The 22923-nt window shown below is 42.1% G+C and overlaps 1 protein-coding gene across 2 annotated transcripts in view; it reads left to right on the forward strand.

Annotated features, from left to right (window-relative positions):
* The window catches only part of LOC122793112 (proprotein convertase subtilisin/kexin type 5-like), a 3326953-nt gene that overhangs the window by 1885358 nt on the left and 1418672 nt on the right, over positions 1–22923 (forward strand). For both annotated transcript variants that reach the window (XM_044060853.1, XM_044060852.1), the window contains one exon: positions 12711–12814. In XM_044060853.1, the coding sequence (XP_043916788.1) occupies positions 12711–12814 (104 nt within the window). The remainder of the gene's footprint in view (positions 1–12710; positions 12815–22923) is intronic.

Consider the following 22923-nt stretch of genomic DNA (forward strand, 5'->3'; position numbering starts at 1 on the left):
CAAGGACTTATCACAGACAAGCATTGAAAGTGGATGCCCTATCTTTCAGCTGGAAAAACCTATCAGTATATGCCTTTCCTCCACTGCCTCTCCTCCCCAAGGTACTCCTAAAGGTCAGACAGGAGAAGCCAAAGATGATACTGATTGCCCCAGACTGGCCCCGCCAGTACTGGTATCCAGTCCTAAGGAACTTGTCTCAATGCCCAGCTTGGATCTTGCCTCAAATATCTCATCTACTGTCCCAGCAAAACAATCAGATCCTGCACAGCCAACTCAGTACTTTAAACCTGGCAGCATGGCGGATAATGTAGTTATACAAAACACACCTCTCAGTAAAGCTGTGATGGATGTCATTTTGGAAGCCAGAAGGCCTAGTACTAGAAAATCTTATGCTGGAAAATGGAAGAGATTCTGTGCTTGGAACCAGGCACAAGGAACTGATACAGCTGTACCAAATATTCCTCAGATTTTGCAATACTTAAGTGAGATGCTGGACAAAGGCCTATCTTTTTCATCCATTAAAATTCATGCCTCTGCTATTTCGGTTCATTACAATACAGAGCCACCAATCTTTTCTCATCATTTATTAAAGCAGTACCTCAGAGGAGCCAAAAACTTTATGCCTCCAAGGAGATCACCAATACCTGCATGGGACCTCAACTATGTCTTGGAAAAACTCACCCTGCCTCCTTTTGAGCCAGCTGCTACCGCTGATATAAAGTTTTTATCTTGAAAAACAGCTCTGCTCCTAGCAATAACTTCTGCAAGACAGGTTTCAGAGCTACAGGCACTCATGGCTGTGGAACCTTTTACCATGTTTTATCCAGACAGGGTCTCTCTGAGGACAAACCCCAACATTTATGCCTAAGGTGGTGTCCATTGTGGGTCTTAACCAAACTATTCATCTGCCAACTTTTTATCCAAATCCACAGAACAAGGGGGAGAGAATTCTGCATTCTTTGGACGTACACAGACAGCTTAGATTCTACTTGGACAGAACCAAAGTTTTCAGGAAGACAGAGCAATTATTAGTGGCATATGCTGCAGGATCACAAGGAAAGGCTATCTCAAAGCAGCAGCAAAGTGGATAGGCCCCTGCATTCATTTCTGCTATTTACACCATGGCAAGCCAGTGCCTAAGGGCATTAGGCCACATTCAACCAGAGCTGCAGCCACTTCAGCAGCCTTTCTCAGGGAAGTACCAACCAAAGACATATTAGAGGCCGCTACTTGGAGTTCAGTGCACAGCTTTACAAAGCACTATAATTTGCCACTCTACTCTAAATCCAGGGCAGGCTTTGCCACTGCAGTTCTGCAGGGCCTCATAGCCGCTCCTAATGCTGTTTAGCCCCAGACTCCCAACCATAGCTTTGGGACTCTACCCAAATGTAATGATTGCAACAGTGAAACACGAAGAACATAGTACAGTTATAACAACTTACCAAAAATGTAGATGTTCGAGTGTATTCACTGTTGCAGTCCAGGTTACCCACCCGCCATCCCCCTTTTTTCTGCTGGAACTTTTCTTTCCTTCTCTGATTTCTACAACCTATGTGGTGTATTTGCTTGTAGATGAAGGTAAAGTTTATATTAGTGTATGTATTTTTATATATATATAAATTTTGGCTACCCTGTTAGGGGGCACCTGACATCTGGGGCAAGAAAAACTGAAGAAAATGGTGTCGACTGCTGCTTTTATACCCCTGACGACCTGACATCAGGGAAGGGGCGACAGCAGCCGACGCAGGACCCAAGACTTTGGAATTCAGGCTGACTGAGGGCAACCTGCCAGCAGGATTACCCAAATGTATTAATTACACAACTGTACTTTTCCTAGGTCGGAAAAAATAGTCTGTATTGGTTTGAAGTTGTAGCTGTTTAGTAAGGGTTTGAAGTCAAAATATTAAATCATCACGGATGTGCAGGATTTGAGTTCCAACTTTGCCCTGTTAGTAGTTTTTAGTATTTTTCTATTAGCATCTTAAAATATTTTTTGTGACCCAATAATATGACCAGAATTAGAGATAAGTTTTAGATTTTCATCAAAACGACATCCTGGAAAATAAGGTTTTGGGGATTCAAAAATATAATTTTAACATGGATCTAAAAAAAGTACTGTCATATTCATTTCATTTTGTAGAAAAAATGGCTTTGTTTTATAAATGGATTTTGGTGCTGAAAATTGCCAAAGCTTATGTGCTGCATTTATTAAATGTTGCTCATTTGTTATGGTTTTCAGGGTTTTTGTGTCCCATATTTTTAGCAAAATTAATTTTATTGCCCCGTCTCATAAACAAGCTGGGTATTTTTTTCATATCCTGCCCAGATTTCACACAACAAGAATGAGTTATCTTTTGGGACAAAGCTAGATATCAGTAGTGGCTATTCAGGAGGGTAGGTTACATGGGTGATTACTTGACACTTAAGCCAAAGTATATAATATATATAGGCTGGGACCCTTTGGTGACATCATTTTCTGAGACAGACCCCCCCCTGAAAAATAAGTAACATAACTTTGAGTTTCTGCAAATATATGTGTTTGCACATGTGTGGTTGGGTGGGTGGGGGGTCACAGTTGGTTTGCAGTGAAATGATCAGTTTGGAATGCATGAGTGTAATGTAGTGTCTTCATTTCCAGCAAATCTTACAGACATGCATATCAGTGTTCAATAGACTAATATTCCCTGAAATTGCATTACATGTAGACTTAAGTGGATGAGTATTCTGTGATTTAATTATGTATTACAGTAAATTAGATTACACAAGAGTGTCCTATTTTTCAAGTATGAGGTAGATAAGCACCCAGCAGTGTTCTGAACAGAGTAGGAGAAATATCTTGTATATTGTTATATGCGTGTACAATCAAGTGCGCGCGCACACACACACACACACACACACACACACACACACACACACACTATAAGTCAGCAAGGTACCTACCACTGCTTAGCCATGCGGAATCATATGCTGGTGGATTAGATAGTATTGCATAGCCACATGTGGTTTTGATGCTTAATGCGCAAGATGGGTACATGGACCTCATTTGTTTGCCTGATAAATCACCTTTGTGGTTTACATTACAGGATGTTTTTTTATTTTATATATGTATGCGACAATGGAAGGGTGAGCATCTATAATTGTTGCAAATATGGGTTCATAGGTAAGTATTAGGCTAGCTGCCCTTGCAGACCATTTTAAGTCTAGCCAGTTTCCCTTTTAGTGCTCAAATTAAGCTATTCCATTTAGCTAGAGATTGGCCTTACCCCATCCCATGGTCAGTAATTATATATTGCCCCTAACCTGAATAATTGGGATTATACCATAAATAGTTTGAGAGGACCCATGTATGGGATAAAGCATTTAGGAGCTACCTGTGTATATTAGTCATACAGGAAGCCGTCCTGGGGTAAAGTTACTGTTTCCCATCTATAGATCCAAGTTGTGTTTGAATATGAACAGGGATGAACTTACTTTTATGTGCATGGGGAGTTTGTTCCAGAGCAGCTGTATCCTCTGCGAAATATACCTGTCCCGCCAAACCATTCTGTTGATGTTGCAGAAGAGGTTTATGTCCTGAGACTGAGTATTTCTGGTGCCATCTGACTTGCTGATGTTCTCTAAATCCATCAGCATTGAGTTGGAGGTGCCTTGTATGCCAGACACAGGTCAGCTGTTAGCAGTCTGTAGATACCAAGTGTAGTGACAGGGCTTTGAGTCAGTCCATGTAGAACATCTTGTATAGGCCTTCTGTCCTTTTTGTAAGGTATCTCTGTGGGTGTTCCAGTTGTTGCATATGTACCTGGACAGATACCTGCCAAAGGGAGAGTTATATTTAATGATTGGCCTAAGGAGGACTGAGTAAACAGGGACGCTGACACCCCTACAGATATACACAATCTCTTTGTTTATAAGCTGTGCAATATAGATGGCTGTATCAGAGAAGACCGAAGAGGAAAAGAAAGCATTGAAGAGGTTTATATATATTTTTTCTGACGAAGCTAAACTCGGTTCTATACTGAGATGAGGAAATCAGATATGTTCCACAGTGAAGCAGTAGCTGCCATGTTTTGTATGAAGTTCTACAGTATGTTTTGCTATGCATCACAATGGGCAAAGCTGTGTTTTTTTTTTTGCATGTGGGAGTCGAGTGCGGTAACATCTTGGCACCCTTCACCCTTCTTAGAGGAATCCCCCCATAAACATTATGGATCTCCACCCTTGACATCTTCTCTCAGATCTTCCAGGAGTTTATCCAAGGCTGACATGGATAGGATGATGAGGAAATTCCTCAGAGCTCAGATCCAGATGGGGTACTCCCATCTCCTTCTTCCATCAGATTCATGAGCCAACCTACAAGTACTTTCCCCTTCAGTCTCTCTTTCCCTGATCCAACCTACTATTTCGAGCCCTCAGATTCAAGGCCCCTGGGGGTGCCCTTATTGTTTCTGAAGACCGTCTGTTCTTCAACTCTGGTTACTTCCCTGAGTTATCTGGTTCTGAGCCTTTTGGAGTCAGAGGATTCTCAGAGCTGAAGTGTCGGCACTGGATCTTGAAGATTAGAGTTGACTCCAAAGTTATTAGAGTTGTCCCTGCCCCTTAGGTTTTTTGCACTGGACAGCTCAGGTATGACTTCATCCTCAGGTTGAGTGCTTGTGGGGTTGCAGGAGCTGCCATTTCGGGAAATATTTTCTCCTTTATGGTCGACTTCAGTTCCCCCAGGTGCTTTGCCTTTGAGATTGTGAAGGGTTCTTTCTTGTTGCGTAGAGAAACAATATTCTTACCCCATCAGGTCAGACAACTGTACCTCCTTAGGGTCTTTGCTCTGAGCCTCATTCTTCCATTCCACTTGGGCAGCCAAGCCCGCTCAAGTCTCCAGTCCGTCCTCAGGACTCTCCTGTCTCTTCTGATACCTCACCAGACCACCCTGCTGATTGAGGACCCTCAGAAGAGATTGTATAAAAGGAGGCACCTAGATTCCCCTCAAGAACCTCTTAAGGAGGACACAGACTTGGATGAAGAGGAAGGGTTGCCCAGATCTCCACCTGAAGATGTCTCATTTGGAGACATTTTGGAGCTCTTGAAACAAAAAGGTGATTGGTCTAATGATACCCCTTCACAGGAGCAGTCTGTGTTCCTGGAGGTTTTCTGTTGTGGCCTGGCTGTGTCTTGGGTAACTCCCCCAGATGATGAACCTATAGATCTCATTTCTTGCCAGGAGTGGAAGGAACCAGATACTGTGGAGCCCATCCATAAACATCCAGACAAAATTTTAGTCTCTCCCAAAGGTAGGACACACTGGAGCAAGGGGGTACCAGATGATGCCATGGTTATGGCAGCGGCCATCAAAAAAGAGTTTGCAGAGCAGAGCTTTTCTGTCCAGCCCCATAACAGGTAATCAAGGGCCTTGGACAGATTTGGTAAGTACATGTACGCTTCAGCGACCTCTGCCCTGTGGTAATTGAATTACTTGCACATTTTACAAGGTTACAAAGAGATTTGACTAAGGAAATCTCCAAATCTCTTTCTGGGTCCATGTGTGCCAAGGACCAAAACAGAGTTTCCTTGGAAATGGCCATCCTGAAATCAATATCTAATACATCCATGAGACTGATCTACCATCCAACGGAAGGTACCTCACTGGCATGGGTTCAGGCATAGCCATTAGGAGACATGCCAGGATGCAACTATTTGACTTTGTGGAAACCTTTAAGTCTTCATTCATCAGTGCTCCCCTTGATAGATCTTCCTTATTTAGGTCTAAAGTAAAGAATGTGCTCTCCAGATGTAAGCAAGAAGGAAAGACCTTGTCTGCCATAGAGATACATTTTTCTACCCCTTAAAGGTCCTTTTCCTGAAATCGGTGAGGAGATAAGAAAATCTTGTTCCTTCAATCCCAGCGTCCTTTCCAAAACTCATGAGGAGATAATGCTTCCTGGAGCAGAGGGGGAACTCAAATGGAAGATGCTACCCCTGTGGCAGAGTTGGTCTGCAGTACCAAGTTTCCAGGACTTCTTGGACAAACCCTACCAGCACTGCTGAAAAGAAGCCAGCTGCTGCTCTCTGGAGGCATTCGGGGGGGAGGGCATGTCTCTTCACCAAAGAGCCTGGTTATCCATAACAAGATTCCTGAGTGCAGAGAATTATATCCAGCGATTATATCATACAATTTTACCAAATTCCCTCTATGAGAATGAAAAGAATTCTCAATGTTCCACCCAATCAGAGGGAAGCAGCAGCATTCAAAATAGAAAAGCTGCTAGAAGAGAGTTCCCAACAGACCAGAAAGGATCCAGAACCTATTCAAGATTATTCATAGTGCCAAAGAAGACAGGAGAGTTGAGACCCATCCTGGATCTCAGTAAACTAAATAATTTCTTGCAATATTCAAGGTTCTGGATGATCCATGGTTCAATCCATTCTGGCACTACTAAAAAAATGATGATTGTATCTACTCGATAGATCTTTAGCATGCATACCATCACATCAAAATGAACGGGCACTCCAGGAGATATTTGCACTTCCGATTGGAAGCCAGTCATTATCAGTTTAGATTACTGCCCTTTGGTCTCACCACAGCCCCCCAGGGTGTTCACCAAATGCATGGCGGTGGTAGTAGCTCACTTTTGAGACTGCTGTGATTCCAAGTGTTTCCATACCTAGACAATTGGCTGACAGCTCCAACCAGGCATCTTCTTCTACAGGCAAGGGACTACTTGCTCCACTTATGTTGCCACCAAGGCATCACAGTCAGTTACAGCAAATCACAACTCATACCTATGCAGAGTCTGGGGTTCATAGCTGTTTATCTTGACATGGTCAATCAGATAGCCTGTCCCCCTCCAGCTTGCATTCTGACTCTCAGATCACAGGTCAAGAGAGTAATGCTGCATTCTTCTCTTCCAGCATGACTAATGGTACAAGCTTTGGGATCCATGGCAGCAACCCTGACCCTAGTCCCTCTAGCCAGGTACCCATACAAATTTTGCAGTGAACCCTGTCAGTACAGTGGTCCATTCTTCAGCATCCTTTAACCTCCCCAGTCAAGATCCCACAAGCTTGCAAAAGATTTCTTCTTTTGGGGCTTCATTCAAATGAACTTTCCAGAGGCCATCCATTTATTCTTCTCCTACCCATGGCCACAGTGAACACAGATGCATTCCAACTGGGGTGAGGGGTCATTACTTGTGAAGGACAGTCCAGGTTATGTGGTCCCCAGAAGAGGCCAAGACACACATCAGTGTCTTGGAAATGAGAGCAGTCCTCTTAGCATTGCAGGTTTTTCAAAACTTTCTCTCCTTCAGGACAATTGTTATTCAGATGGACAATATGCTCAAGCTGTGGTACATCAGGCACCAGAAACTCAGCAGTTTTTGAAAGAACGGTAGACGCGAAAGAAGTCATCGTTTTTTGTCAAAAATTGGTAGTATGAAGTACTTCCTCTGAAGCCGGTACCTGCTCAGCGGTTCCGGACTCATCCAAGGGAGAGACAACCGCAGGATCCTTAGTCGAACAAGAGTTTTGCGTCATACCAGACTCCAAAAGGGTCTCTGTAGCGGCCTGTGAATCCACAGAAGTGGGCATCAGGGGCTGCAAAAGCACCTGACTGAGGACCGAGAACTGTCTATTGTCAGATGGCTTACCGAAGCCATATTGGAATTCGAGGACTTTAAGTGAAAATATCTAGCTACAATAAGGGCCTGACGACATATAGTTCTGGCGTTGAACAAAGCACAAAAGCGACAGCGGGGAACGTCGTGATCTGGGCCTAAGCAAGTGACGCAGAAAGAATGAAAGTGTCAGTGTGGTATTTGCTTTCCACAGGCAAGACAATTGTTAACTTTTTCTGACATCTGTTAGTGTAAGAAAAAAGGATCCCCAACAGAGGTACTTAGCTTTAGAAGACTTCAGCTTCAATTCAGAAGGCGAAACTCAGGTAGCGGCTGACCGGCACTCATGCAAACTGCTTCTGCTTTGGCTCCGCGGCAAGAAAAACAGATGTAATGGCGTCACGTGCCTTACTTTATACTACTGACTACCTGACATCAGTCCTGAAGTGTACTAAGCCTCTGGTATTCGGGCTGGCCGAGGGCTACCCTGGCAGGGATAACCCAAATGTGATGACTACAACAGTGAATACACACGAACATCTACATTTATGGCAAGTGTACACAACTGTACTTTAAGATGCGGTAGAGGCATCCTCCAAATCTGCAGCCTCAGGCTCTGTCCTGAGAAGTTATTCTTGAGTGAGGTTACAGCCCCTTCCTATGGCTCTCCAGACCAGATTGTTAGATGTGCCTCTTGATAATAAAGCGCCTTTTGGTGCAGCCTCTGCAGAGCTTCTTAAATCCCTACTGCAAAAAGACAAGAAGCTACAAAATCTAAAACATTTGGTAGTATCTTCTATTCCTGGGTATCATAGGAACTAGCCTCAAAGGACCACCTTTGTTAGAAGGCAGTCATCTCATTCCAATGCCCCATAGGCTAAGGGATGGAGGCAACCTAGGAGACACACTACTCTTAAACAAATTTCCACCTCCACTCCAACTCCCTTTCAGGGACAGCCTGATCAGGACAAGGTTCCTCCACTGTGACTCAAACCCATTACTCAACTCCATCCCCTTATTCCTCCACCTCGCCCTTTCCCTACCCTCCTGGTGGAAAATTACCCCAGAGGCTTGGGTCCTTTCCATAATCCAGAAAGGATACTTTATGATTTGGTGGGCACTTTCTCCCTTTCAGGGGATACCCAACCACCTACAAGTCTGCTTGATCTCTTCCCCACAATTCTGGATCAGCTTCAAGCTCAGGGCGCCATAGAAAGAGTACCTCCGGAGCAGACAATCAAGGGATTTTACTCCAGGATGTTTTTGGTTCCAAGAACGGATGGCCCATTGAGGCCAATCCTGGATTTGTCTGTACTCAATGTATTCCTCAAGGTGCCTGCCTTCAAAATGTTCACCTTGCATCACCTCCTACCTCTCATCCCTCGCCAAGCCTTCATGGTATCCCTGGATCTGAAGGATGTTTACCTTCATAGTCCTATTCACCCCAGCCACAGGAAGTTCCTATGCTTTTCCATGGGTTCCTTGTATTTTCAATTTTCTGCATTGCCATTTGTGCTTTCCACAGCCCCCAGAGTATTCACAGAGTGCCTAGCTCCAGTTATCGCCCACTGCAGAGTGCAGGGTATTCAAATATATCCATACCTAGATGACCTCTTGATACTTCACCTGGATTGCCACACCCTCCATCACCACCTAGTCATGGTATCTAATATCCTGGCAAACCTAGGGTTCACTTTGAACCAGGCAAAGTTTCAAGTGACACCCACCCAAGACCTGGTTTTCTTGGGGTGCAGGATAAAAACAGACCAGATGGCAGTCTTCATTCCTTGGCAGAAGGTGGAATCCATCACACATTATCTCCAATCATTATCAGCCAGTAAATTCCTGAGGGTCCTAGGCCACATGGCATTCTTGATACCCATGCTCCCCTTAGCAAGGCTGCATATGAGAAAATTTCAGTGCTAGCTGAGGAGTCCGTGGAACCAACATTCACACGCCCCAGGAGGCTCCTCTACCTTTCCTCCCATGCCTGAAAAGAGGTGCAACGGATTGCAGCTATACACCGCAACCAGGGTATATTCTTGCAGATCCCCACACCCTCACAACAGATCTTCACAGATGCTTCAGACCTAGGTTGGGGAGCTGTCCTGCAAACCCACAACAAAAAAGTTCAGGGAGAGTGGTCCTCCCTAAGACAAAAGGACCACATCAATATCAAAGAGATGAGGGCCCATCTCTTAGCCTTGCAGACCTTCCATCCAGTTCTCCAACCATGCACCTTAAAAGTTGTCACAAGCAATATGACTGTCCTGTGATGTATCAACAAGCAGGGGGGGGGGGGACAAGGCCCTACCCACTCTGCAGCCTGGTAATTCAGATTTGGTCCCTAGCAGCAGAATTGCACATTCACCTGCAAGCAGTGTACAGTCCTTGAGCAGAGAATGTGATGGCGGACACTCTCAGCAGAACCTCTACACCCTCTCATGAATGGATGCTTCACAGGGAGGTCTTTTTGGGTCTCATTCACAGGTGGGGTATCTCTTTGGCAGATCTGTTTGCCTCCTCCCAGGACAGGCAGATGCTTCTGTTTTGCGCAAGGGATCCACATCCACAGACATGGAGGGTGGATGCTTTCTCTCTTTCGTGGGCAGGGATGTATCTTTATGCCTTTCCCCCCTTCACACTGATTCAAAGGGTCCTCCTTAAAATTCAGAGAGACAAATCAAAAATCCTGCTGGTGACTCCCTTTTGGCCAAGACAGCATTGGTTTCCCCTTCTTCATCTACTAGCCAAGGACAATTACCACAGGTTACCCTACTGATTTGACCTACTCGCACAAGACAAGGGATCACTCATACACCCTCAGGTGCTCAACCTCAGACTCACTCTATGGGTGATAGAGTTCTGATCCCCTTTGGACACCCATATTCAGAGGACATACTCAGTGTCCTGCAGGAGGCCAGGAAACCTAGTACGAGGAGAAATTATGTGGTAAAATGGAAAGTATTCTCCAGGTGGTGTCAAAAGAAAAAACAGGACCCTTTTCTTATTCCTGTATCTATGGTTCTTTCTTACTAGTGTGAGCTTCTACATTCAGGGCTGACCTACTACATTCAGGGCTGACCTACTCTTCTCTTAAGGTACACTTGTCAGCCATTTCTGCCTGTCTCCCCATGGTTAGTCCTTTGGCATCCAGATAAGAGGAAAGACTGTTCTTAAGATGGGTCCTTCATATTAGACCACCTGGAGTTTTGTCCTTGAAAAACTCACACTACCTCCTTTTGAACCAGCTCACTCAGCATCTCAGAAAAAAGTACTACTGGTAGCCCTCACATCTGCCAGGGGGGGTCTCTTAAATCCAGGCCTTGATGGCTAACCCCCCTTACCTCATCTTCCATAAGTACAGGGTCTCCCTCAGGACTAACCTCTCGTTCATGCCTAAAGTGGTTAATGAACTGTCCTTAAATCAAGCCATTGACTTCCCTGTTTTTTCTCTCAACTTCAAAATCCATCTGAAAGGACCCTACATTCCTTGGATGTTCATATCCATTAGAAATCCATTAGTGTTAGTTTAAGGGTGTGCACACTTCAATCAGCATATTGTACATTTTTTATTTTTTATATTTTTTCCCCTAACAGATTTGTTTGTTTTCCAACTGAATTGTACAGGTTATAGGTCACATTAAAGGTGGGAAAAGTTTTGAAATGATTTATTGTGGTCTCTTTTTTTATATCACAAAAACCTGGCATTTTAACAGAGGTATGTAAACTTTTTATATCCACTGTATATCTTCATGGATTTCTAAAGCTGTCTCTGCCTGTTATTCCTTTCATGGAAAGGTTTTAACTACCAATGTGAGTGCACATTCTACTAGGGCAGCTACCTCTTCAGCAGCCTTTTTCAGAGGGGGGGACTATGCTTCCATAATGGAAGCGGCCACCTGGGTCCTCAGTCTATACATTTACCAAGCACTACAAGTTAGACTTGGTCTCCAGAGCCAGAACTGTGTTTGCTAGGTCAATTTTGCAGGGTGTCATAGATCAGGCCCTTCTACCTTCCTCCCAGGTTCATACCTAAAGCTTGGGTACTCACCCTACAGTTAAGAATACTGCAACATGGGAATAGAAGGACATAGAATAGTTGTGTAAGAACTTACCATAACCCTAGATGTCCTTCCCTTCCATGTTGCAGTATTCAGTCTCCCATCCCCAACCCCCTCTGACTCTGTTTTGTCCATCTGGAGTGACTTTCCTTACTTTCTGTCCATCCAAACAAGACACTGTAACAGGCACATACATTTAGGTGGGTTTCTTTGGCCTGGTGGCATATGTTGGTCTGAAAAGCTTCCTTTCCTTGCTCCCCAGGGGGGTAGTACTGTATGCGGCAGTCATTTCTGAAGGGAGTGTGTGCAGACGTCACTTTTTTAGCCAATGTCGGTTTATGGCTCTGAGAAGCAACACAGCTCATACCCCTGCTCCTAAGACTTTGGTATACTGGCCAGATGTCCAGTGCTGCAGGCAGCAAGCTCCCTACTGTTATGAGTACTGCAACAAGGAAGAGAAGGACATCTAAGGTTATGTAAGTTCTTACACAACTATTCTTTCTTTGTTTGAGCTCCAGCTCTGTTTTCTTATTCTATCCTTTCTTATTTCCTTTAAGGTATTGTCCCTTGACCTATAGGGCGGCAAACTTGATCTGTGGTATGTTAAGTTGGTGGAGCATTATGGGTAAAGAGAGGAGCTTGAGAGTTTGGATCTGAAGATCTGGTAGAAATGGCCGAGTTGGATCCGAGACCCATTATTTGAGAAATAATGAAAATGGACAACGCAGATAAAACATTATGGCGAGTACTTAACCTGTTTTTTTTTTTTTTTTTTAAATCACATTTTTCTTTTACCATCTTGATTGTCTCAAGCAGGTTATGTAACAATGAAAGGCATCATTTGCAGCAGCTAGTTGTATAGATTTTATTTGTTTTTTTTACTGGTAAGCAGGGAGAGTTTTATGTTAGAATCATGATGAGATGTGGGACTTCATTGTTTGCCATGATATTTTGCAGAGTTGCCCCTTTTACAGTTGCTTAAAGGTTTGATGCTGTTGTAGAGCTGATTGTTCATGGGTTCCTTTTTTCTTTTTTTTAGCCTTTCCTTAACATGGAGAGATGTTCAGCATATTATTGTAAGAACAGCACGGGCAGGCAATTTAATTGCCCCAGACTGGAAGAAAAATGCTGCAGGTCTCACAGGTAGGATTTTTTTCTGGTGTCATTAAATGCTTATCACACATCCCTATGATTATCTCAGATGACTGTTATGAGAAAAATATCTAGTGTGCCCTGATAACCGTGTTCATCACAATTTTAAATGCTTTTATTATCATCATCATTATTATTATTATTATTATTGCTACGTGGTATAGAACTGATGGATACTAAAGATAGAAGCCTAGGGTGACATTCAGTAAGTTTTGCAGAGTACCAAGGTGCTGACTGCTAAAGCGCACTCCAGAGGTAAATTGCATTTATCCTGTTGTGATGTGTGCCACTGGAAGCATGCCTGAGTAGTAGTATGACCCATCAACTACTACTACTACTACTCTTCTGAGATCTGCTGAGGGCATACAGTTGTAATGTACAACGTCTTGTCACACGAGGCACATTACTTGTAAAGAAGTACCTCTGAGCCCCTTTCACTAGGGAATAGTAAGAACCCTGACTTGTGTACACATTACAGGGTGAGATCGGGTGTATATAAAAATAATACAGTGTAGGGCTTCCCTTTGGGTAATATGTAAATTGTTTTATCTTTTATTTACTAAGGACAGCAAAGTATGTCAAGTTAAGATAGATGACGAAAGTAAACACCTAAACCCTTTTGATAGAGAGCACAGAACTTACTGAAATTCTTAACTTGGACTGTTGTTTTACATTTGTTGTACCAGTAAATAAATATTAGGTACTTCATATTCTGTGTAACATTTTTCAGTATATCATACTGTGCAATCCCCTTGCATGGTGGACTTATTTGTACATTAATTGATTATACAGCCGTTTTAAAATTATATGTTTATACACTACTAACAAAACAGCCTCGTCAGACAGTGTTTTAACTTCAGTTATAAATAACTTGGTATTTATTGTTAAGCATGCAATCAACTGTTCTACTTGGTCTAAACGTCTCATGTTAGCTTTAATAATCCTGATTAAAAACAGTTCAATGCAGGTAAACTGTTTACAATCTAATTTGAGAACAGGAATTACTTGGTGACCATATTCTCTTTCTTACATTAAACTACAAGTCTTAACAACTGAACCAGTGACTTTTCATTTTGTACTGGAGTGTACTATATAGATCTTAGGTACTTTGTTCCATCCATCCCGGCACCTTTTTCAAGTGCAAGTTCCAATGTAGCATTCCATACAGCTCATTTTCATACTATGATGATCCATTTCTGATCTCTAATTGCTCTGTTACCCATTTCTGATCTCTAATTGCTCTGTTACACATTTTAATCATCATAATATTTTTTCACCTCTCTTATTGATGGTTTGTCTTTGATTTTCCATTTTCTGGTTATTGCTTTCATAACCAATATTACTAGAAAAGCTAGCATTGTTTTCACTTAAGTACATCTTATTTTACCTCGGCTCAACAAAGACATCTATTTACATAGGCTAAATTCTCTTCCAAGTATAAGACTTAACATATTATTCAAATCATATGTGTACTGATGCAACTCCTCATTTTATCCAAATATAAGTGCCATAGGGGTCTGTAAATATTTGTGTAAACATTTCCTTGCAAAAAATCAAAATGTTTTGATTTTTGTTGCAAATGTAAGATTAAGATGTGTTTTCCTCCACTTCTCATTCATAATATTTTTAATCATCCACTCCATGCATTTTTACATTTGAACTGCGTTGTTGTCTCAAATCTAATATTGTCTTATATGCTATATTTATTACTCTTACTCTTCTTCATTTTCTGTTTTAACCTCAGTTGTAAAACCTGTTATTTGTAGTTTAACAAAATTACTTTTCATCCCTCTCATATCTTCCCTGAGCTTTAATATTAGACCTGTGTATGCAAGTTGGTAGAGTTCAATGACCCAAAAATTTGTCTAGCTTCATTCTGTTTGATTACCTTATGACCCTTAATCATCTGTTCCAAAAATCTTGGTTCTTTGTTCTTCCTTCTCCAAATGCACATGACATTCCCTTCTGTGTCTTTATTGCCTTATATAGTGTAACCTATTGGAATTTTATTTTTCCAGGGTCTAACATCCTTTAAACTAAAGACTTGCTTAATACTGACATGTATGTAAGACTGTACATAATGCATTTTATAGTAATTACCTATATCTCCCCAAATGCCTGTGTATGATCCTGTTTGTCAGGTCGTTGGTCTCTATCAAGTGTTACATTTGGGCATATAGTCAGTGTCCTGCATCAAATATATTAATTTCTGTGGTGTGGCCTGTATAGTACGCCTCCAAATATTGACGCCTCAAGCCACACTACTCCTTTGTTAGTATTAGTTTTGTCCATTACACTCATTCCCTTTTTTTACTCCAAAGAAACTCCTTAATTTTCTTCTTCATATTTTTTCCAGATGTGCTCTCCAGTAGTTCCATGTAAACCTGGCTTGCATAAAGAAACCAGCAGGACCAAAAGCATCTTAATCACTTCTATCTTATAAACTATGTCCATAAATAAGTTTCCATAGTTTTGTATTACTTATAAATGGGTGGGTATAATTAATGTAAACAGCAGAATGGGTGGGTTTGGCAAAACAGTTAAGGTCTTCACCTCATAGACATATAAGGTACAGTGTTTGATTCTGACCTTGGGTTACTGGCTAGGATTAAAATGGCCATCCAGGGCAGTTAGCCTAGTATTCATCTATGGAGCTATGATCATACTCAGTGTTACTGTTTAAAATGTGATCATTTAATAAATATGTTAAAATATTTGATAGTAACTTCTGAATTTAAGCACAGAAGGAATGTGTCTTGATTCTCTCAGCAGTGGTTTGTTATATGGCTCCTACTATGGAATGCAGTTGGTGGTGAACACAGAGTTTGGGAAATGAGAGACTGAAGAAATTGTGCTTTAAGAGGCAAAAACTGTAAATGTCCGAAGTCATTATTCATTTTATGGCGTCAGCAAAACCATTAAGATCACTGTTGTAAGGAAATCGTCTTTCACCACACACATCATAATAGGTATAACATCCAGGTCTATGGATGTAATCATTCCTCTGTACTCTGCTCTCATCAGGCCAGTCATTGAATGTAATGCCCTATTCAGTATGTACCTGTCTAAGCACTTGTTACAACTGGACTGACCACAATACTTTCTCACTGAAAAAATTAAGTGCCTAAATCACAGAAAACCATTTATACCATCTTGGTCTTTTCCCTCTTCTTGCTATCATGCAGGCTACAAATGGCAACTTTTACCTTGTGTATAGAGTCTCAACAGAGCCTACCCTATCAGACCTTTTACACATCTGAAGTCCAAAGGTAAAGTCAGCACCTACTAAAGGAATCTCGTTCTGTTTTGCTACATAAATGGAACATGTTGGATGGGATAGGTATGTATCGCAGAGAATATTACTTCTGTGGAAATGTCTTCCACTACACATAAAGCAAATTACTTCTGTTAGTGTATTCAGATGTAGTTTGGATAAATGGATGGGAAACCACAAATTTATCCTCTGTAATGGCCATGTTCCTCAAGGAGAGGGACAACCAGTGGCCATTATAATAAGGATAATTCAGGTGGTTGGACTCTGCCTAAGTTTGCAGGAGGTTCACAGCTGGCGTGACGTGTGGAAGCCCTATCCCACCAGTCAATTAATTCTCTCTATTTAAAATCGCACGAGCAGCAACTGGCACTGTAGTTCTGTTGTTGCTGTACTGGTATGTTTTTAGTTTAGTTTTAAATGCATTGGCAGGTATTCAGAGGTTAGCTTTTTGAATAGTTATGCATAGCAAACTGCTGTATTTTTTCCCAGAATCCTCATAGTCTTCTGCATCTGATTATCCCTTTTCACAGTCAGCTCAGAAGTCAAAGTTGTATGGGTAGCGACAGTCAGGTTTTCATTAATTCATCTATGAAGCTCAAAGCTGTCAATTAATTAGTTAGTCTTGCATCTGTTTGAAATACTTTTACAGACTCTGAAGTCAGAAGACAATCATCAGTAACCACTACATTTTTGGTGTGGCAAGTTATCTTCCCTGTGGAAGCATACATGTCAGCTGTCCCTGATTTTGCCTTCTATTAATGCTTGTCAGCTAAGGTTCCATATTTCAGTGAACATAACCTCTACTCTGTAAACGTGTGCAACAGGGAAAAAAAACTTCCGCTCTTTAATCTTAGCTGATGTGTAACTAAATCTTTTTTCAGACATCCAGAGGACTGAAACCTAGTAATTATGAAGACATTTTCCTGAGGTCTCAAGCCAAGTTCTTGGAATTGCTCACAGTCCCACGGCATTTACATGAAGTGTGCAAAATGAATGGAAGGACACTAACAACTTCTTAATATAGCCAGGATGAGAACTGTGAGGGGCACAATAAATGTACCAGATAAGTAGTATGTGGCGTTACCTGGAAGGCCCAGTTGTAAAACTGGCTACATAGTTCTGCACTTGGACATCTTAAATGTTTACTGTTTAACCCCAGGTAAAGTAGGCAATGTGTTGTGTAATCTGAAAAAAATCAGTTCATGCATAACTTTAACAGTCCTTGTTCAGTCAGAGATATTTTATCCTGGCAATGTTTCTAAAGTGGAAATCAAGATGTACCTGTGAATGCAACCTAGTCCTTGAGTCTTTGGATGCAAAATGTTGTTCTTCTATAACACCAGAATGTTCACCTAGGAAACCATTCCAGTCTGTTTTCCCATAACAAATCTGAGGGGTTGGACTAGGAACATTTGAGGAGCTCAGTGGGGAAAGAATGATCATTGTTCGAGTCTTAGCTGGGCTGTGCAGTGGCTCTCACCCCAAAAAAGGTTATTACGGAAGCAGGCTTAAACACTTTTGTCAAGCAAAAGGTAAAATGAAGCAGAAACAGAAAATACTGATCCCCTCCATCTAAACGAAAAATGTCTCTCAAGTAAATTCACTAGTCTCTTCTCTTATACCTGATTTACTAACTTGGTCTGTGCTGGTTAAAATTTCTCCTCTGAAGACATATGTCCTAGTGACAACTAATAAAATTGCTCAAAATAAGTACATTTTATGGATCTTGCATATTAGGATGGCTTGGCTGAATGAAATATTTATCCCTGAATGTAGCCAAAGTACTAGCTACTGAATGTAGTCTTCTGGTTACTAACTGCACTATTTCCCATGATAATGCTTCTCCCAAGGTCATCTCATATTTTCTTCAAAATTGGTAGACTGATATTTAGCAAAGTCAGGATGTTTTAGTCTACACAGCTACAGTGAATTGAAGATAATAAAAAAATGAGATGGGCGACCTGACAGCTGTGTGGAATTCCCTCAAAGTTGAGAAGAGGAAAGACTCTGTTCATGCATTTTAAAATTGTGCTTATCAGTTACCCTACTGAGTCTCACTGGCTATGCAGATGTTGCTTTTCCCCTGTGCTGCCAGAAATGGCAGATGGTTTTCATACCTTCTTCTAGGGCTATTCCCATCTCAAACTGTCTCACAATTCTAAAAAACCTAAACTGTAACAATTTAAAGAAAAAAACAAAAAACAAAGTACAGTTGTGTAAAATCTTAACATAACGGCAGTTGTCCTTGCCTTCACCACTGCAATATTCATAACTTATGGGATTTCCTGCCATGGAAGCCCGTTGTCCGGCCATTTTACCAAAGCCTGCTGTTGCTTTATGGCATGCTGAATGTCTCCTAAATGCTCCTTGCATAAAGGGCACAAAAGTGACGTTCAGGCATACCATCCACAGAACTGATTGCCTCAGTAGGAACAGCAGTCCAAAGAAAACCAAAGAGAACCTGCACATTCAGGTAGGAAAAAAAAAAAGACTAGAGGGTGGGAGTGAATACTGCAGCGGTGAAGGCTAGGACATCTACCATTATAGTAATATTTTACACAACTGTACTATGCCTTTATGTTCACCACTGCAGTATTCATAACTTCTGAGAGTGTGCCAAAGCTCAAGATGAAACTTTGGGAGGAGGAATCAGCATTAGAGCCCTCTAAGAAGCCATGAAGCATGGCATTAGCAAAACCAGCTCTAGCGATACCATCCAGCTTTGTAGTGTTTGGTAAAAGTATGCAACGAAGTCCAGGTAGCTGCTTCAAGAATAGAGTTAATGTCTGAGCCGTTAAAAAAATGCACCAGAAGAAGCCACAGCTCTAGTAGAATGGGCCTTTGCAGAAGAAGGAAGGGTCTTACCTTGAAAAGTGTAACAAAAAGAAATAGCCTTTGAAATCCAAGTAAAAATAGTTTGCTTTAAAACAGCCAATTGTAAAGACCTAGGATGAAAGGAAACAAACAACTGATCAGATTTTCTGATAGCTTTAGTATTATCCAAATAAAATCTGAGCTGTCTATGCACATCTAAGGTATGCAGCACCCTCTCACTGTCAGATTACTGAGAGGGGAAAAAAGTAAGCAAATTAATAGACTAATTAAATGACAACTCATTAACCACCTTGGGCATAAAAGAAGGATTAGTATGCAAAGACCCCTTTTCTTCATAAAATATCAAAAAAGGTGGACAGGCCATAAGGGCTTGCAACTCGGATACCCATCTGGCAGAAGTAAGAGCTAACAAAAGAACTGTCTTCCAAGAAAACTTTTGCAAGGAAGCTGAAACAGTAGGCTCAAAAGGAGCCTGAGTCAGTTTCTCCAGAACAAAATTAAGATCCCAGGAGGAGGAACAGGCTTCCTGGAAGGTCTGCTATTAAAGACGCCTTTACGAAATTGCCTAGCCTCCGATCTAGAAGCTAACTGAGAAGTTAATGGCAGACAAGCAGAAAGAACTGATGAGTGGGCCTTAATAGAAGAATAAGCCAAACCAGCATTGAGCAACTCGCACAAATAAGAAAGACCCAAAGGAACATCCACAGTAAGTGGGTCCAGGTCATGGGAAAGACACCAAATAGAAAACTTCTTCCATTTAGATAAGTAGGGTTTCCTAGTAGCTTTCCTGGCCTCCTGTAGGACCTGCAGCACATCCTCAGAAAAAAGGTGTCTATGAGGAATCAAAACCCTATCACCTTCAGTGTCAGTTGAAGCATGGATAGGTAGGTATGGATGAGAGATCCCTTGTCTTGTGTGAGTAGATCCACCTTGTGAGGTGACTTGTGATGATTACCCTTGGCTAGATGCAGAAATAGAGGGAACCAGTGCTGTTGCTGCCAAAAGTGAGTCACCAACAAGATTTTGAAAGTATCCTGTTCAACCTTGTACAGGACACTTGGAATGAGAGGAAGGGGAGGGAATGCATAAAGAAACATCCCCTTCAAAGAAAATGAGAGGGTTTCCACCTTCCACACCAGAGAACCTGGGACTCTGGCACATAACAGCGGAAGGTGTCTGTTCAGAGGGGAGGCAAAGAGATCTACTTGAGGAGTACCCCACTGGTGAACAATGTCCAGAAACACATCCCTGTGAAGCATCCGTTCATAGGATTGAGTGAAAGCCCTGCTCAGAGTGTCTGCCACAATGTTCTGATCTGAAAGAATATAAACTGTCTGAAGAGTCACTTAATATTTGAGGGCCAGATCCCATACCAGAAGTGCCAACCGGCAAAGAAGCTAAGATCTTGTTCCTTCCTGTTTGTTCATATACCACACAAGTGTGGTATTGTCTGTGAATATCTTGAGAGGCTCCAGAGAGAAAAGAGGATGAAAGGACTGAAGAGCCATCATTAGAGCTTTCATCTCTGTGACATAGATGTGCTCCTTTTGGTGATGAGGCAACCACACTCCCTGAACCTTTAGGGAACCAAACATTGCTCCCCATCCCACATCTGAAGCATCTGTGAACAGATCCTGAGAGGGAAGAGGATGATGAAAAGGGAGCCCTAGATTCAGAGACAACTGCTGAATCCATCATAAAAGTTCCTTCTTGAGACAAGGGAGAAGAGGAACTGTAAAGTCTAGAAGGATGCGCATGTTAAAGCCACACTGAATTCAGAAATCAGTGGAACTTCCTCATGTGGAGTTTGGCCAGAGGGAGCATCAGAATGGTGGAAGCCATGAAACCCAGAGCTCTCAGAAACTCCCTGGCTGTAATTGAGGCCAGGGGAAGAAGTGTTTGAAAGTAAGAAATGAGAGTTAAAGCCTTTGGAGGAGGCAGGGATGCCAGCATTGGCACCGTCTGAATCCTACAACCCAGAAAGGCATCATCCTGAGGAGTCGTCAAGGAAGACTTTTTGAAGTTTATTGTGAACCCCAGGCTCTGAAGAAAAAAAAATGGTAAAATGAAGATTTTGTAAAAGGACCTCTAGAGAGGAATCTGAATCAGCAGGTCATCCAAGTAAGGAAATATTTGGATCCCTTGAAGACTGCAAAAAGCAATCACAGGAGTGAGGCATTTGGTGAACACGCTTAGGGCAGGGTAAGGCCAAAGGGCAAAGCACTGAACTGAAATTGCCAGGGAGCAACAGAGAAATGCCAAACTTCCTGAAAAGAGGATGGATCAGAATGTGGAAATAAGCATCCTTGAGATCCAGAGACACCAGAAAGGCCTGAGGGAGCAAGAGAGGAAACAGGGTCAGAAGGGACAACATCTGAAAGTAAAGCACCTTCAAAAAAGTGTTTAGATGAGAGAGGTCTAGAATCAGTCTCTACGTGCCCACTTTTATGGGCACTAGAAACATTCTTTAATAAAACCCCTTAGCCCTTTGGGGCACAGGAGGCACGTCTTGAATAGTACACTGAGACAAGAGATCTCAAAGAACCTCTGGGGAAAAAAAGGAAGTTGTTCCTGAGGAAGCCGAGGAATGCCCATAAAAGTAGGACTGGACATCCGCACCATGAAGTACCCCTGACAAATGATTGACAAAACCCAAGAATCCTGGGTGATATGAAGCCATGTAGGAACAGAAAGGTGAAGAGAAATTAAAATGTGGCTGGAAACGGGTGGATAGTCATACAGCACCTGGTTTGTCAGGAAAGGAAGGCTTTTGAATCCGTGCAGTCTGATTGGCCTTAGTAGGAGGAACCTGTTTACCACCCTTTTTTACCTTTAGCAGAAGGGCAAGATTGTCTATAGACAAAGGCTGGCTTGGAAGGGTAGTTTTTTAATTTAGGCACAGGAGAAACAAAGACATGTTTAAGCTCCTGTTAAGGCCTTCTTTTTGTCCTGAAGAGACTTGATCCAGCAGTTGCTTCCCCAAACAAAAGTTTATTATCCAGAGGAGCATCCTTCAACTTAGCCTTAATTTCATCAGATAAAGGTTGAAGCCTAAGCCAAGAATACTTGCTCGGGTACCAAACCAAAAGCAGCAGCCCTAGAAGAGGCATTTGCTACATTATAACTACATTTGATAGAGTGACGAACTACTTGAGAGGAAGACACTAGCAGAAGATTTACTCTGAGTCTGGAAGATCAGAATAAAAGCTGATCAGCCTGAGAAAGAAGAGCCAACACATACCTAGATACATGGGTCTGATAATTAATAGCCCTAAAAGCTTAGGGTATCTGAAGTATAAACCTTCTTACCCAGCCTGTCCATGGTTCTGCTGTCCTTGTCAGAAGGCAGTAACTTGGATGAAGGAAGCAATTGAGATGGCTTATCAGAGACTACAGACACCACAGAGAGGTCAGCAGCAGAACATTTGAAAAAAAGGAACAATCCTCAGGTACCCTATAAAACCTGCCAGACTTCTTGGGAGCAGGGGGCAGAGAATCGGGCACTTTAGAGGCACTGGAAAAAACATCCGGTAAAGCAGACAAGGCAGGAGGAATAGCCACAGGTTTAGGAGATTCCATCTGCAGTAACTCATAGTACCTCTTATGGATATCAGAAACCTGGGCACAATCCCATTTAAAAAAAAAAAATTCCATCATCCTAGAGATTGTGTCCCCAAAGGAAATTTCCTCAGGAGTATCTGGACTATTAGAATCCTCCCCCTCAGATCCGTAGTTTAAAGGAGAAGGAATCTGAGTAGAATAAGTAAGGGATTCTTCATCAGAATCCAACTCTTCCTCTTAAGAATTCAATTTCCTTGGCCTTTTACGTGTAGAAGAGGATCAAGGATGAGCAGGAACCGAAACCCCTTGAAGATGCCTTAATAGCAGTAAAGCATTATATAACCCTTGAGTAAAGGCCTGCCACTCACTTTGTGGATTCCTATGAGCAGAAGCAACATGTTTAATTTTCTGTTTCTTTAAGGTAATGTCC

The sequence above is a fragment of the Protopterus annectens genome, chromosome 2.part0, assembly GCF_019279795.1.
Source record: "Protopterus annectens isolate FY-2018-M chromosome 2.part0, PAN1.0, whole genome shotgun sequence".
Taxonomy (NCBI): domain Eukaryota; kingdom Metazoa; phylum Chordata; order Ceratodontiformes; family Protopteridae; genus Protopterus; species Protopterus annectens.